General features: G+C 37.8%; 1 protein-coding gene across 1 annotated transcript in view; it reads left to right on the plus strand.

The window, feature by feature from the left end:
• Positions 1-18,264, plus strand: part of PLXDC2 (plexin domain containing 2) — a 435,549-nt gene extending 417,285 nt beyond the window's left edge. The window contains exon 14 of the mRNA XM_081818908.1: positions 8,323-18,264. Within this exon, the coding sequence (XP_081675034.1) occupies positions 8,323-8,439 (117 nt within the window). The 3' untranslated portion in view covers positions 8,440-18,264. The remainder of the gene's footprint in view (positions 1-8,322) is intronic.
• The last annotated feature ends 438 nt before the right edge of the window (positions 18,265-18,702 follow it).

Below are 18,702 nucleotides of genomic sequence, written 5' to 3' on the forward strand. Positions count from 1 at the left end.
TATGGTAGTTCTATTTTTAACTTTTTGAGGAACCTCCATACTGTTTTCCAGAGTGGCTGCACCAGCTTGCATTACCACCAACAGTGTAGGAGGGTTCCCCTTTCTCCGCATCCTCGCCAACATCTGTTGTTTCCTGACTTGTTAATTCTAGCCATTCTGACTTGTATGAGGTGTTATCTCATTAAGAAAACCATGACTATTTTTAAATGAAGTTAGTTTATATGCAGTTCAAAAAATACATTAAGTCATTCTATTTTCCCGTTTTTATGGAAATATTTGTTTTATTTGTAATGTTTTTCCCTGGCATGATTATATCTATGAAGTTTAAAACAGGAAGATTTTTCACTGTCTGCATTTCTTTTTTGGTCATTATTATTATTCATTTCATTTCATGACTATTACCAAAATTAATATGGTCTTCAAGAGGAGGCAGATGTCACTTAATATTTATTTTAAGAATCCTTTAGCTTTAGGAAAATCACATGAAAAATATGATGATTTTGTTAATCCCAGTATATAGCTGTTCTCTCCGTGCATTGAGATCATTTTCTTCTTGGACATGTACCAACTATGATGACATTAACTGATTTTTCAGGATCATCCGTAGGACAGTTCTAAAATGAAGGCGGTATACCCGTGACAAGGAGCAGTTGTAGGTTGGAGAAGAGGCAACTGCAGGATGATAAACAGCTTCCATATGAGAAAAGCAATTAAAATAAGATGAGGAAAAAATATGTAAAAGAACACCCAGGCTTTGCTTCACACAGGAGTTATTGCTTGGGATTCTTGACCACACCAGAAGACAGACCGATCAATCTGAGTTACTCTTTTTAAGGAAAAAGTGACCTACAATTCATGAAGCAAGGAGGCACAGCCGCAAATTGGAGTAGTTTGTTTTAATTAGATTGCAAGTTTGACTGGCCAGGGCCCAAAGCCATTGTGTTTTCCTGTGGATAGGGTTGCCAAAAAAAATACAGGACACTTAGATAAATTTTAATTTCAAAGAATAAATGAGTAATTTTTTTAATATAAGTATGTCTGATGAAGTATAGTTTTGAGAAATTATTCACTGTTTATCTGAAACTCAAATTTAACTGGTGTTTTGTGTGTTTATTTGCCAAATCTGGTGACTCAGATATTTATAACTTGGCATGCCTTGTGTTGAAATAATATTCAACACAAAATAAAGGGAATAGAGAATAATTTGTGTTTAGAACTAATGAAAAAGGAAAAAAAAATCCTTCCCTCTGGACAGTTCAGTTTTATCAAAGCTAAATATGGAAAGGTTGACCCAGTTGTTTGAACACGTGTTCAGTTCCCACAAAGGCCCACTGGAGACACAGGGAAGGTCAAAGATGAATATTTTTTCTACCACCCACTTTTAAAGAATGTTCCTGTTGGAAGACATTGTAGAGAATCATTACCCTTCCTATTCAAAGTGTGCTGTGTGATAAAATACCACCGCACAGCAGTCAGAATGGCTAAAATTAACAAGTCAGGAAATGACAGATGTTGGTGAGGATGCAGAGAAAGGGGAACCCTCCTACACTGTTGGTGGGAATGCAAGCTGGTGTAGCCACTCTGGAGAACAGTATGGAGGTTCCTCAAAAAGTTAAAAATAGAGCTACCCTACAACCCAGCAATTGCACTACTGGGTATTTACCCCAAAGATACAGATGTAGTGATCCGAAGGGGCACATGCACTAATGTCCACAGTAGCCAAACTATGGAAAGAGCCCAGGTGTCCATCGACAGATGAATGGATAAAGAAGATGTGGTTCATATATACAATGGAATACTACTCAGCATCAGAAAGGATGAATACTTGCCACTTACATCAACATGGATGGAACTGGAGGGTATTATGCTGAGTAAAAGAAGTCAATCAGAGAAAGACAAGTATCACATGGTTTCACTCATATATGGAATATAAGAAACAGCACAGAGGATCATAGGGGAAGGGAGGGAAAACTGAATGGAAGTAATCAGAGAGGGAGACAAACCATGAGAGACTCTTAAATCTAGGAAACAAACTGAGGGTTGCTGGAGGAGAGGTGGGGGGGATGGGGTAGTTGGGTGATGGGCATTAAAGAGGGCACGTGATGTGATGAGCACTGGGTGTTGTATGTGACTGATGCATTACTGAACTCTACATCTGAAACTAATGATGTACTATACGTTGGCTAATTAATTTTTTTTTAAGTGTGTTGTGTGGACCAGCAGCAGCAGCATCACCTAGGACCCTGTTGGAAATGCAGAGTCCCAGGCCTCCCCCAGACCTAATGGATCAGAATCTGCACTTTAACAAGAGCCCCTGTGATTTGTATACACGGTTAAGTGTGAGAAGCACAGATTTAGTTCTATAGTTGCCAAAATGTGCCCTGAGATAGTGTGGGATCCATAGGCAGCCTCAGGACTCAGGGAGAGGGTGTAAGCGGGGGTCTCTCCATCACAATGAAGAGAAACCTACTCTCCTGGATCCTGTTGAGGCTTCCAGGTAATATTTGATTGGAACAAAGGGTCCGTGGCTTAAACTTTTTTTTAATTAAAAAAGAAAAATTTGAAAAACAGTAATCTAGATCATTCTATTTTCCAAATGGGGAAACTGAGAAACAAAGAAAAAACATGACTTAGTGTAAGTCCTGTGCTGGGAAGTGACAGGTCTATGATGCTGTCAGGGCCTCATGATCCCAGCCTCTTCCCTCTTCCCCACCATTCACTGAAGGAAGCAACACAAAACACCAGAAATTTTGGAACAACTGCTTGTCAAGTGCCATCATGCACCACTGGTGTCTTCTAGCTGGGCTTTGGATTTCAAAATTCGCCCCTTTCCTTTAACGCTCACACCAAGTAACTTCCTTTCAAGGGCTCATCTCACCAACCAAAAACCTGTGCTCTGCTCTCGAAGCTTGCAGAGAAATCTCCAGCTGTGGTTTTGTGTGCACTGCTAACGGAGGGTACCCTGCAGGATTGTTTGTGGATATTTCAGCTAATTATCTTGCCACAGACCACTGAGACAGATCTGGATGATTGTTCAATTAATAGTTCTGAAGGAGTAATTAGAGAAAATACCTGTTTGCACAGCCCACCCCAGTGCCAACAGATCTATGTGAACATGTTCTTCTGAATGTGATTAATCACATAAATAATTCTCAGAAATGAAATTAGAGATCACCCACGCATTACACCCAGCAATGTTTTAAGGCATTACATCCTGAATCTCTGTAATGAATTAACCTTACAGTCTGTTTTGAATTTTTCAATTTTCAGCATACATCCCGCTCTGTTAGCAAGTGACCCCGTGGCCCCTATCAGTTTCTCTAACAATTTGAATTAGCCATTCTAAAAAGAACACAGATTTGAACATATCTAAATCTCGAGAAAGGAGTATAAATGCCAGGTTGTGACCCATCACACTTCATGGCAGAGCCAGACATCATGCCCAAATTTCTAGATGTCTTTGTCTTCTGGATAGATGCCTCATATTCTACCACCAACATTCAAGATTTTTCTGTAAGAACTAAATCTTCACTCATTCCATTACAGTCATAGAAATGCTCCATTTTTTTCATTCATAAGGAGATCTCTGAACTGCAGACTGACATAGAAAAGCAATTTCAGTTAGGACTAATTTATATAGATTTCCTGTAAATCTAGAAGTCCTAAAAGTTAGTGGAGGGAGACAAGAGGGACAATGATAGAAGAACTTGAAAAGTTTTTCAAATCATTATCGTCTCCCCAGTGGTAAAGTCAGTTACCTCAGGCAAGCAGGTATAAGGATCCATGATTTTAGCGGACAAACCCTCAGATACTAGTTTCCACATGAGGAAACAAAGTGATTTATTTAAGATCATTAGTTGATTTGTGATATGTGAAAGCATTTTAGAAAGGAAGCAGAATTTTGGTAAAGTTATTTCTCTTTGTTCAGCATTTTTAGGGCTAACATTGAGGTATCAAGGAATTGTCAAAAAACATAAAATCACATCAAATTCTTAAGACCTCAGTACATGACATTTGTTAGATTTTGTTATAAATTTTGAGGTATTATTATGGGGGCAGGGGGAAATACCGTTTCTTTTAATCTAGTCAAAATCTATAGAAGTAATTATAATTTTTTTTTACTTTTGCACAAATAAAATACTAGTGGTGAATAATTTTGTAGTGAGATTATACCTATTCTACTTTGTTCACTTTAGAATCTTTGACACCTATGTTAATTCCTCAGTGTATTTTCTCACCTTTTCAACCTACATTGAAAATCCCTTTCTTCTGAAATGGTTTTATCTTCCATGTGGAAACCACATCTATACCTTTCTTTGGTCGTGTGTCCTTCAACTCAGCATCTAGCACCATACTAGAAATTTCAAGTGTTTAGTAAATAATTTGTGTGTTCTCTTTTGACCCAATAATTCCACTTTTGAGAGTTTATAAAAGGAACTGACTGGAGATATTCCCATCAGGTTATCAGCAAAGATATTCATTGTAAAATTATTTATATTGTCAAAAAATTTGGAAAAAAACTCCAAATCAAACTGACTATATAAATCATGATTTAGTTATGAGTAATTTTCTACAGACATTTAAAATAATTTTGTACAGAGATAGTTCATAAATTTTTTCAGTGTGTCCTTAAGTGCAAAAAAAATGATTTTATAAAATAGTATGTACAGTGATTTAATTGTTCCTAGAAATGCATATAAGTGATGTCCACTGATAGTTGAACCAAACTGTGGGTAAATGGTGAGATCTCTAGTCATTTTAAATCTTGTTGGGGTGTTTCTTTTTTTTTTTTTCCCTACAATGAGTAGTAATAAGTCAAGAGAAATTTTCCTTAAGAATATGCGGTTAATTCAGAAAATAAGTTTGTACCATGTTAGGAAGCTTCACTTCCCAGCATTTTTGTGCTTTCTATTTTGAGTACCTCTGTGATGAGCTCACAAAGTACATGATAAACATTACCAGTAATCCTCCAATCTTTCACCTAAGACAGAAAATTATTAATTAGTAATTATGACTTACTAACAGAATACTAAAGTTGCTAGTTATATTTTTAAGACTGAAATAAAATTGGAACCATGTTCACAAATTTCACATGAGTCGTACACAAACCACTGAATTTTAAGAACCAATTTTTATAGTAAGGAGAATTAACTTTGGAAGTAAGTAGATCTCATTTTAAATCTTGGCTCTGCCATTTGCTAGCTTTATGGGTTTATGCAAAATGTAAATGATTGACTTGTGCATTTTAATGAGATTATATAAGTAAAGTGCCTAGTATAAAGCATGAAATACAGCTAAGAGCTTAATAAAATACAACTTTTACAAGAATCATCATCATCATTCTCATCAACTATGCTCCTTTTTATTTAAAACAAATGTTTAATTGGATAGATTTGACCTGTAACACTGTATAAATTTAAGTTGTACAGCATGTTACTTTGATACACTGATATAATAAGGTTGCAACATTATTATCACATTATATACTTATAGTACAATAGTACTGTCTATATTCAATATACTGTGATCTCTGTGGCTCAATACTCATTTCGGGTCTGTACCCTGAAACACCATGGTTTTATCCCTCCAGCCCCCATCTCCTGTTAACCACCATTTAATTGGTTTTTTTAACATGTTTGACCTTTGTAGATTCCATATATAAGTGCTATCATATAGTACTTGTCTTTCTCTGACTTATCTCGCTTAGCATAATATGCTCAAAGTCCAGCCATGTTGTTGCAAATGGCAGAATATCCTCCTTTTTCATGGCTGAGTAACATTCCATTGTGTATATGTACAGCTTTTTTATCCATTTATCCATTGGTGGGCATTTGGGTTGTTTCCAAATCTTAGCTATTGTGAATAATGCTGTGTATAATGCTGTGATTAACATGGGGGAGTGCAAAGATCTCATCAAATTCCTGTTTTCATTTCCCTTGGGTATATGCCCAGAATTGGGATTGCTGGATCATATGGCAGATCTATTTTTAACTTTTTGAAGAACCTCCATATGTTTTCCACAGTGACTGGACTAATCTACATTACCACCAGCAGTGGATAAGGCTTCTCTTTTCACCATATCCTCGCCAGCACCTGTTGTTCCTTATTTTCTTTCTTTTTTTTTCTTTCTTTCTTCCTTTTTTCTTTCTTTCTTTCTTTCAATTCAATTATCCAACATATAATGCATCATTAGTTTTTTTTAATTTTATTTTGTTATGTTATGTTAATCACCATACATTACACCATTAGTTTTTGATGTAGTGTTCCATGATTCATTGTTTGCGTATAACACACAATACTCCATTCAGTACGTGCCCTCTTTAATACCCATCACCAGGCTAACCCATCCCCCCATCCCCTACCCCTCTAGAACCCTCAGTTTGTTTCTCAGAGTCCATAGTCTCTCATGGTTCGTCTCTCCCTCCGATTTCCCCCCCTTCATTTTTCCCTTCCGGCTATCTTCTTTTTTTTCTTTAACATATAACCCTTATTTTCTTGATGATAATCTGCACACCTTTTTAAGTCACTGACGGCACAGTGTCTTTATGTGCTGGGTTGTCAATTAGGGCTAGTTCCCAGGGCTGTACTTGCCAGCTGGATGGCAGACGGGCCTTGGAAAGGTGGAGATTTGGCGCAAAGACTTAGTGGTGTTACTTGACTCAGAGAAGGACTAGGGCAGCTGTGCCTTCAAAAGCCCAACTGTGAAGTAACTGAAACCAAAGTGGGAGTTCTAAATAGTGAGCATGGTGGCATATTGGCATTTTTCCACCGACAGGAGTGATCATGAGTTATAGTGCTCAGCTCCCTAAAAATGCTCAGTGTATTTACATTGATGATGATTTTTAGTTCCACCAAAGACACACTATTTGCTATTTAGCCCTCTCTTTGTTTTAACTTCTTTTCCTGGAAAATAAGGATAATTGAGTTTTTCAAATACACCATGGACTTAATCAGCTAATAAATATAAAACATTCTGACCACATAATGTTATACAGGCAGTAAATAATATTATTAATAGTCAGAATGTAATTGCTTCAATAGTATTTTTCTAGAAAGTAGAGCTCATACTCACTCCTTCCTGATGTGAAAACTCCTCTACACCCATTAATCATTGCCTGTGGAATGGAATTAGCAAATCTAGAAGGTTGCCAAATGCCAGTTTATCTACACTGATATTTAACATTTTTCACATTAAAATTCTTTCAATAGAAATAAATTTTGGACAGAAATAAACTTTCTTCAGTACTCATTGTCTCATATACTACAAAACTGCAGAGGCTTTGATAAATAAAGCAATACTTCTAGTGTTGCTGGGGCCGTGAAAACGCATTTTCATATCAGTACTTCTATTTGTAAATCACATGAGGTTTGTCTGATGGACAGAGTGCTGGGGAGAAGTGCGCTTCTTTTGTCAGAATAAATAACCTGTATTTTAGGACCAGTGTCTCCTTGTGCCATTATTTAGTTCATAGGCTGGAGATTGTCTCTGCCCTCTGATGTTTGATTCAGTTTTCAGGGCATGACATCTGTTAACTTTCAAGCCCAAAAAGTCCTGTATGGGAAGTCTCAGCCTAATACGTAATTTCTTAAGATAGTAAGTGATTTTTCTTTCAGTTTGCTTACTAAAAAGTCTAACGCCTAATTTGAGACACGCTTCTAAGAACTGTGCAGAATTGTATGGCCTTACATTTTTGAGTGAATTAATAAATAAGATGAAATGATACTATTTTCTAGAGAAGAGGAAATGTCAGTGGCTATATATTCAGAAGACTTATTTTTTACTAAATTCATTTTTTCCAAGTTAGACACTTATAGAATCTTTTAGACAAAAGTATGCAGAAGGCATAAACTGTGACTTTGAGAAGCTCTCACTCCCATGGGGCCACTATGGCAAAAGGGCTGTCCCCTGAGAGGTGCTAATAATGCCCTAATGAAGATGCAGGCATGGGGCTTTGAGCATGTGTAATTCCAACTGTGGTAGTAATGTGAGATAATGTATTACTAAATTTAACTCAGAAGTTACTCTAAAATATTTGGCAAATACTGGGGCCCCTGGTTAGCTCAGTGGGTTGGGCGTTGGACTCTTGGTTTCGGCTCAGATCGTGATCTCAGGGTTGTGGGATCCGGCCCCATGTCGGGCTCCGCGCTCAGCAAGGAGTCAGCTTGAGGATCTTCTCTCCCTCTCCCTCTGCCCCCGCCCCCCCCGCCCCCTCCCCGCCGCTGACACGCTCTCTCTCCCAAACAAGTCGATGAAGGGAGATATATTTTTTTATGATATGACCATCACTCTGGGATTCATTATTTTTGCGTTTTCTGTTTCAGAGACGCCCAAGCAGATGGCCTGCAATGAAGTTTCGAAGAGGCTCCGGTCATCCTGCCTACGCCGAAGTTGAACCAGTTGGAGAGAAAGAAGGTTTCATTGTATCAGAGCAGTGCTAAAATTTCTAGGACAGAACAGCACCAGTGCTGGCTTACAGGTGTTAAGACTAAAAATTTGCCTATACCTTTAAGACACACACACACACACACACACGTACGCACGCACGCATGCACGCACACACACGAAGGAGCCCTAAGCTGCTGTAGCCTGAAGGAGATGAGATTTCTGGACAAGGCCAGCCCTGGAAGGGTAAAAGAAAAACTAAAACTCATCCAAGGTACCACTGACCATTGAACATAGAATTCCCTAGTGGAATACCGTTTTATAGTTCACTCAGAGCATCTCCTGTGGACTTAGCAGAAGTATGACAAGATGACAGTGCAATTGGCTTAGGTGCAGGGTTGCAAAGGGATAGAGAACAAACAATAATAATAAAGCTTTAGTTCATGAGGGATCTACGCCTTTGGTTCAAATATTCTTCTCTGATGTCTCAAAGATAACTGTGTTTCAAAGCCTAAACCTTTTCTCTCAAAAGAGCAATGATGAATGTTTCAAGATTGCTAAGAAAAACAGCTCATGCAGGAGCAAAAAACAAACCTAAAATAAGAGGGTTTTCTCTCTTTCCACCAGACACGTGGTGAAAGGATTTTGTTTTTCTGGTCTAGATCCACTTGTTCCGACAAGTTCATTATTCTACAGAATGAATCTTTTATCTGTGCCTCCTTCTCCCTTGTTAATGAGTGTCCTTCCTATGGGCTGTGGCAGAATTGCCACACTCTTGGCTAAGGATTAGGAGAGAGGGAGAGGCAAAGGAGATTTCTGGTTCTCCTGCCTCGGAATAAAACACTTCATTTTTTTTTTTTAAGATACATTACCTCCGTTTTCCCAACTATGAAATCCTATGAAGCCACAGTTGCTCTTGGCTGAAGGAAACAATACAAAGAGTCCCTTAATCGTTTTTGAAGCAAAAACAAAAAACATTAAGGGAGTCTAAACATACGTGGGGGGAGGGTTTTGGGGTGGTTTTTTTTTTCCTTTTTACTTTGTGCTGTTTCAGTACTTAAGGCCCATGTCATTGTCAATTCCTGTCTAAGAAGCCATTCAAGTCAGCATATCCCTGGTGATAAAAAAGGATGAAAGAACCCTGCTGAATCATACAGTAATTTTCTTTAAAGCACATAGTAGTTACATAAATATATATATAAATATATTTTTGTTTATAACTAACACAAGGCAGGCTCTTGTGACTCAAAGAGTGCATTTGTCATCAAGACAAAACAAATGCGAGATGCATTACTGCATACTTCCATAGAGTTGTAAAATAATCCTTAATATTAGAATATTTTTATGTCCCTTAGCAAAAGTGGTTCAATCAGTCGCAGTGCTGATCATTTTCCTGCCTATTTGAGCCACTCTTTCATTCCTATCAACCCCTTCCCTCCCTGGCTAAAGAAAGCAGATGCAAAATGCTCCTTAGATGGATCTGTCATTTTGCCCCGTAATCACCATCCAGATTTCAAAACTTCTCCACGAATGAGGAAAGGAAAGGCATGGCTTGAGGAGGAAAGTGGTTAATACGTATACCGAGCTCCCAACATTTAAATTCAGGTCCTGTGTGTACAAGTTCATCAACATCTCGAAACTGACATCCTGTGCCCAGATGCTGTAGATTCTCCTAGGGCACAGTGTCCAACATTTGCAGATTCAGGTATCAGGAAGCAGAGATGTCTTATAAGCAGCACTTTACTAACAGCCCGGCATCTGTACACAGTGTCTACATTGAACAACATCAGTCTACTAACAGAGTATCCTATGTTATCTTCACAGTTGTCTGACGTAAACTAGTACCGTCTTCAATCACGTATATTTTGCTTTACATTTTTAAATACCTGATGAGGTTAGTAATTTTTTCCTAACCTACTTAGTTAAAAATTGAAAAAAAAAAAAAAAAACAGAACCTGACAAGCAAGGCGATTGAAGGATGTGATGACAATCTCTCTGCTATATCTGCATTCAGTTTATATGAAATATCCCAACTTATTTCTTGTGGAGTAGGTTTGGTCAGATTAGCAATAACCAAATGACTTGCCAATGTAACTGGTGCAACTGGTATTCTACAAAGACATAAGGAACACATAGACGATTCCTTTTAGGATAAGATGACGCTTCTCCCACTAGCTCTTGTGATAGGTGTGGCTTCCAATAGCAGTTGATTGACAGTTATATAAATCTTGTATATATATCCAACTCCTTACACAATTCTTTGAAGTCGTAATGTTGTCTTTCTTCCCTTCAGAGCTCATATTCCACTTTCTATTAAAAGAATTGACAATTCTGGAAACAAACGAACAAGACATAAAACTGAATTGTTCAGTGAACTAAAGCACCTAGTAATAGGGAAAACTTTTTGGAAGTGTGAGAACACTTCCTAACAAAAGTAGGAGTTAAAGGTGGTGAAAAGTTTCTGCTGTATATGAATCTTTTAGTGGTAAGGAGAAAGGCTGGCTAATCCCTTTTTTTTTCATGAAATTTTGACTCTATTTTATATTTCTGGTTTGTTCCTGGTGCCCATTTACTGCAAAGGAAGAGCAAACGTACACCACGTTTCTAGAAATTCAGAATGGGCATTGATGCTTTGGACTTTTACATACATTATATATTAGAAGGGGTGCATCTGTACATTACTTAAATACTATGAACACAGTAGAGAGAGGATAACAATTTTAAAAATTAAGAACAGCAAAGAAACACATACAGACTTCTGAAGAAATCTGATAAATGGTGCTACAGAGGAAATAATATTTGGTGATTAGGTAAAGGTATAAATGTCAAGAAAAATGTCTTAAGCCAACCAGATGGCATGGACCACAATGTTGGTTGTTTATGAAGTGTTTAGATTTTAAGATACACTAACAAACAGAAAACTAAAGATCAATAATAAAGTACAGTTTACTCCCATTATTATTTTAGTTTGAGATACCTAGAGCATTTGCTGATCTCTCTCACATGGAGCTTCTAGAGTTGTTCTGTCCAGTATCCTATTCACTAGCCAAATGGGGCTATTTAAATTTAAATTAATTAAAATTAAATTTAAATTAATTAAAATTAAATTTAAAAAAACCCTCAGTTCTTCAATCACTAGACACATTTTGAATGCTCGATGGCCACATGTGGCTTGTTGGCTTCCATATTGGACAACAAAGAACATTGCCATCATTGCAGAAAATTCTTTTATACAGTGCTGTAGAGTAGAGGTCTTTCCTTTTAATTCCCTCTCCTTGAATAAAAAAGAGAAGGAAGAAAAAGAGAAGATTTCATAGTTCTTGGGCATATTTAAGTGTTTTTGATCTCAAAGAGGCAGCATGCTATAATGAAAAGAATACCAGCTGACACAGCTTTGAGTCTCCACTATGTTATCTTGGGAAAATCACTTTAACTTCCATGAGTCTCAATTTACAGTTTTGGAAAATAAAAATATTTTTGTTCTGTCTCCGTTGTAAGGTTATTATTATGCAGATTGACTAAATGTAGAGATGTACAGGCTTTTAAAACCTTACATCAATGTAACCCATATAAAGCACAGCCTTGGTCCAGTCTCAGCACAAATTTGCATTCAGATGAAGAAAAGTCCACCAATCCTAAAAGCATTCAAAGACAAATCGATAAAAAATTTTCTTAAGAAAATGCCAAAGGAAAAATTGCTCAATTTTTCCCCATCTTAATATTTTCTCTTAGTATTTCCCCTCTGTCATGTCTCTCCCAACTTTGACTCCTCCCATGACAGAGTCCCTATGTGTATGCTGCAATTAGTTCAATTCCTTTTTATGTAGAGTCACTGAGTCTCTCTAGTTTCTTGTGATTTCCCAGTTTACTCTTCACAGCAAAGGGAGGCCCAGGGGCTGAGCAGCAGGCTTCTCTTTAGAAGGAAATACCTCAAGCATAAATAATTTCAAATATTTATTTTATCCCTGTGACACAAACATAAGGGGCTGCCTTATTAAAATATAAAAATACATGGAACTCAATTTCTGAACTGTAAAAATTTGCAAATGCAAATAAGAGGATGACTATTCTTTTAAATTATACTAATATGCAGATAATATATATTCTGATTAGTATAATTTATTAGTTTCTGGGGCCAAAAGTTCTTACATTATTACCTGTCCTGAAGGAGTGTCAACTTGGTTATGTCCTCTAGTGTCTGTTGCCCATTTGAGAAAAAGTTTTGCTAGAATCCATGCCTTGATTCAAGGAACTTTCCTTCCATGATAAGAAATTAATATTTAAATAAGACTAACTAAGAAATCAATCCTGTTGTTACGGTTTCTTCCTCCTGTGAAATGTTATTTTGCTTGGTATTTCTTCAGGCATTTTTCAGATACTTTATTACAATGAGCTTTATTTAATTTAATTAATTAATTAATTAATACTTTATTTAATTCCCAAAGATTGCTCTAGCTCTTACTTTCCCATCTCACACCATGTTTTGGCATCAGCATCCATATGCCAGAATCATGGCAGGTCATCTAACCCAAGCTCTTCATTTTACAGATCAGAAAATTGACTCCCGGAAAGATATGGTTATTTTCCCAGTGTCAGAATTGGGTCTTGAACTTAAAACTCCCAACTGGTAATTTCTGTTACCATTTTTCTTGCCTGCACCCTTTCATCAGCAGTTAAGGCCAACCCCAACCAAGCAGCTTAGAAGGCACAGTCCATCTGAAGGCTAACTGTATCTGTAGTATTGACTCTTCTTATAATATAGAACTTTGGGCCGGTCTTCTTCTATATGTTCATAAGAATAGTACCATCTTTATGACAACCAGTGATTTCAAGTTCTAACCATTACAGTGTCTTTGGTTTTGCATGCCCCTCCCACCCCTACCTGGTGCCATCTGTCAGCAACACTATTTTTAGTCATTTAAGATTGTTCTACCTTTGTTTCATTTCTTCCCAAATATATCTGAAAACTAAGAATCTTCATAGGTTATTTTCTTACGACATATATAATCACAAGTTTTATTTGCTTTTGAAACCATTTGAAAAAACCCCAGGAAGGTTTTTTGAGCAAATATTATGAGGTCTGTGGCATTACCTATTACCTTGTGTTTATAAAGCACTTTACATTTCGTGGGGCACTTTGACTCATCCCTTTATTTGTTCACTCATTCAGCCACTCAGTTTACTTAAATATTTATTGAGCACCTACTGGAACCAAGTTCCTGTGCTGGATCTGTGGTATATAGTGATAAATACAAATAAGAGATCAGGCAGGTCAACTGATAATTGTAATATGATGGAATCCTCAAGCACAACTTTGCAAGGAGGTGGGATCAATATTACTCTATCCAATTTCCAATTCCAGTTGTCTATTAAACTTAGAGAACTATCAAGTATTTGCCTAAAGAATGTTTCAGAAATATGATACATCATTGCACATCAGTGCTGTTTGCTCTATTTTAAATGGTTTGTAAATTTCATTCATGGGAACAAAAGTGACTCATCCAAAGTTGTCCCAGACCCAGAAGGACTTCCCAGATCACTTGGACTTTTTCTGACTAGATGTAACAGTTCACTTTCTTGTACCAATATTTTCTGAACGTTCAACATCATAGTTTTAAGGTATTCCAGAAATACCAGTGTGTCAAAGAAGCATTTGCACTTTAGGTGTGTGTGGTTGTTATGTCACTTATTAGACTGCCTCAGGCTTTCTCAACCTCGGCACTGTTGACATTTGGGGTCCCCTAATTCTTTGTCAGAGGGTGAGGTGGAAATAGTCCCGTGCATTGTAGGACGTATATGGCAGCTTCCAGGCAGCTTCCATTGACTTTATGCCAGCAGTGTTCACACACACACACACACACACACACACACAGACTGTGACAACTAAAGATGTCTCCAAACATTGCCAAATGTCCCCGGATTGGGATTGGGAAAACTACCGGATTATCTAACGAGCAAAATACATCAGAAGAAAAAAAGAAATGTTTCTCTTTCCCTTAAGCTTTATGATAGATAGGGTTTTTGTTTTTTATTTACAATAAGACTTGGAATCATAAACTCTATGAATTAGAAGGGACTAAAAAGTCACCAGTTCAATTACAACCCACCATCATCCTTACCTATTTCCCCATCTCTCAGTTTTACAAATTTATTGGGAGAAGATCAGAAGATTGATTATCTCTAGAAACTTGGAAATTGGCTGTTTCCTAGTGAGAGATAAGTCTGTTCGGTAATTGTGCTTTGCTGCTAGAATAGTAGCTGTTGTGATGTTAGCTTCAGAGTGGAGACTTGGGGTCATACAACTTCGGTATCACAGACTGCTCTAAGGAGTTTTCTTTTGGTCATTTGACACTTCTACAAATCTTGGTCCTTCATCTTTGCCTTCAAAATATGCATGGAAGTTGAAGTTTGGTACATCTAATTTTAAGTATATCTGGATGAGCTTTCTATTTCTGATATTCTGTTATTTTTATTTCTATATCTGATTTTTTTATTGCCCTTCTAGAAGGAAAGATGGACTGTCTCAAGAAACTAAGAATTGGAAATTTCCGAGTCGGGATATTTAAATCTGTCAAGCCAAAGTTCCTAATGATTTGATGTGCCTTGTGTCAGTTTTCCCATTGGGTCAGTGATTTCCTGTGGGTAACTGTGAATCAAGTCAGTCACACTTATTGGTGTGCACTTGTTACTGCACCACTTGGAAAACTTGGTGGATTTTTACAAAGACAACCCCTCAAGAATATTCCTAGAAATAACAACAAACCCCCAGCTGGAATATCAGGCCTCCCCTTGATTCCTTTGCTAACACACCAACCCAGATTTTGGGAGCATTCATAACCATTTATTACAAATCGCTACTATGGTGACACAATTGAAAGCCTTGATTACAAAACCCAAGGCTATAGAATATTGAGGAGCTCACACAGAGTGAGCTCTCGCAAAATAATCCAGAAACCAGAAAGCTTCAGCCGAAGAGACCCTCAAGTATATCTCCTCTATCACAGTCCATCGGACAGTTTGATGTTACATAACATTTTGATTAAGCTGATCTTCTAATTTCAGCTGAAATTGGAATGCATCTGCCTGATTATTACCTGACATAACTTTTAAACCATCCACTGCCTACCGCTCTCATGGTGATGATTGCAAAGAAGTAAGATGGTAATTTTTGTAAGATGGTAATTATCCAAGTAAAATCACATAATTTCTTGAATCACTTCTCCCTGACACATTTATGAAGTGCATCATCATTGGCCTCTCAATAGCACATTTATTATGAATGACCAAATTATGTCTAGAGAAATAGATGCTCAAAACTTGTTATTATAAGTGAATTTCCAGATCATTGTTGACACTAAAAGATTCTGTGATTTTAAATCCAGAATAAAAGGCTGGGTGGGGGGGGAATAATTTAAATCATATGCTGCTCCTCATCTTTTTCTATTTTCTAAAATTTACTAACATTTGAGGATTACTAAAAAAAAATCTAATGGAATAAAGCAAAAAATTTTAAGTTGGCAGATAGTGATATATTTATTTTGATTCTGGTTGAAAATTTCAGTGACTTCTCTCATTCCCACTGGCGTGTTATTTTTTTAAAAGAATCTCTCTTTTCCCTAGCATTACAAAAACTATATATTCATGACCAAAATGTTACTTATTGATCATGCAGCTATAAACCTTTGTGCCTGTTGCATAGATACATAGTATGAAACTCATTATAGAGGTTTGCTATGTGGGGAGAGGTATAAACATAGTAGTGGGTGGGTGGATACGATTCATGGAAAAATTGAAATACGCTATCGAGCAGAATTTTCATCTTCTTCAGAGCAATGTACAGATCAATAGGAGATGAAGATCAGCTCAAAATTAGGTCATTCAGACATTCAGACACTGAGGCACAGATCCTGCAAGTTATCCTAGGAAACAGGTGATATACAGAAAGTCAAGGATGTCCCCAATTAATTTAAAACTCAACCATTATCCACCTGTACTTCTCCTATGGCACAATCCTAAAATCATGAAGGCCCAGGAGGGGCCTTCCTGCTCCAGGAAATTGGGTTCCTTATGGTCAAGTAAGGACCAAGAAGAGGCTTTTCCGTTTATCTCCTTCTGACTTATAAGGCATGTACTTTTGTCCCCTTGTGCCAGAGACCATGAGACAGCCAACCACACAGAGGAAATAAAATACAATAAAGAGAAAATAAATTTTCCTGAGGAAACGAGAAGAAAGGGTACTTTCAACTGTGGACCCATAGCTGAATCTCTGTGAAGTTCGACCATCTCGGGACCAGATTCATGTACTATTATCTAGACACATGGTCAAGTCCAAGCAACCATTTTTAAGGTGGTTTGAACAAAAACATGCTCAGATTGTCATATTTATAGCAGAGAAATAAAACCCCACATTCAGTGTCCTCCACCAGGCTACTCGGGAAAATACCATCAAAGTGAAGTCAGAGCTTTCCTTGCTGAGACCTATTAAAATCATTTCAGGGAAATTAATTAATGTTCTTTAGACACAGACATTTTGTGTACATTATAGCGAAATCTCAGAGCCCTAGCTGAGAAGGGGAAAGTCTTTTCATAGGCTGATCAAAACAAATTTCTCATTTGCCTCATTTGAGGCGTTTGGACCGTGCCTGGGAAGTACATTATTTTCAGGGGGGAAAAAGAGACAGCCTTTTTTGCATGCCAGCTGGGATCATGGGGACTTCCAATGCCAGGAATTTACTACTGTTTCTGGTAATTCTGCTTGTAGCCCTCTGCAATGTCCAAGTGTGAAAAGAGAAGAAGCTGGGCACCCGCGGGGCTGTCTGTGTTTTATGCCAGTTGCACCAGCACACAGAATATTTGTAAATGCATTTCAAAGTGGGTATAATTGTACCCTTTGTCAGAATCACAAAGCTCACTGCAGTGTTCCTGAAAGAGAACACTGCGGGGAGAATCTGACCCTCTAAACCCAGTCAACCCCCTACAAAAGGAAAAGACTGAGTGGGTGAGCACAGCACATTGCAACTTTGTTTCTCACTGTTTTTCCAAAGCCCTGTACTCACATCTAGGATGTGTCTTTCAGGTGAAGGTTAATTTTGCAGAGGTTTTCCAAGACTTCGCTTTAATCCAGGGTTTGGAAAACTGAGCACTTCAAATTTACTCCAGTCTCTGGGTATCATTCATATTTCCTCTGCTGTGTCAGTGAGACATTCTGAGCCCTACATTCTTCCATGGTCAAATAACCTACACATACTTCACGATGACCTCACGCTTGACGTACCTGAACCTGCAAATATAAGAATGATTGTACATGAATTTGCACTATTGGTGTCTAATAGCAGACGAGGGGTAACCTTTACTGAAACCGACGGTTTAAATTCAAGAATTCAGATGCTATGTACTTCTGCAAGCTTCCTGATTATTTTCACTGTAAGATTAAGTATCTAAGTTTGAATGTATTTCCCTTACAGTTCATTCATTTGCCATCTCTTTTACCTGGGGATCGTTATGATTGCAATAAGTCATTAAAGTTTTCCTCACACAGCTACTTAAACCAAGTTTTTCTGCAACTCTAGCTCTGCTTACAGTAGGTGGGAAATCTTCATTTTTTTTTTCCCTAGTAAAAATGTTGTAAGAAAGCCAGTGTATCGACTGCCATGGTGACACAGTTCATCCTAAAAGGTCTGGAAGCTGGTGGTGACCAAATGTTATCTGTGTTGTCTCTGCTGATTGCTATTTTCAGAATTAAATCCTGTTTTTCACTTCCGGTTGGAGTCAACGAATTGGGGATGGAAGAAGGGGGGAAGGGAAGAGTTTGTGTAATACCGCTGTCATATTTGACTACATATTAAAAACAATAAATGATCGTTTTGTTTTAATTTCTTAAATATTTTATCCTGGTCTTTCAGCGTACTTCTGTTTCCTTCCCACTGTTAGTTCTGAAACATTTTACTTATTATGGAAGAAAAACGTGCAGCATGCAGAGCCGTGGGCTAACGACATGGTAGAAAACCCTCTTGCTTCTAAACCTGTCCCGATACCACCTAGAGCGAGCTGGAGAAAAGGAAGGACCTAGAATGTCACAGTGTGCAGCTGGGTGGAGGCTTGGTTCCTGCCCCCGACCCTCAAAGCACAGAGGCCCTGGTTGAGTTCTAGATCAGGGGATCAGGCAGGTGGGACTTAGCCACCGGTTGAACTCTTAGTACTAGAATCAGTCAAGGTGCTTCCATTCAGCTCTTGCCTTTGTCGCTAGTATTCCATCCCCCTTGTTCCAAACTGGAAATGATGGTACCTATTTCTCCAGGGGCTTTGGGATGTGTCCCTCA

Source organism: Leptonychotes weddellii, chromosome 5 (assembly GCF_054177405.1).
Source record: "Leptonychotes weddellii isolate Sample4059 chromosome 5, ASM5417740v2, whole genome shotgun sequence".
In the NCBI taxonomy this organism is placed as follows: Eukaryota; Metazoa; Chordata; class Mammalia; order Carnivora; family Phocidae; genus Leptonychotes; species Leptonychotes weddellii.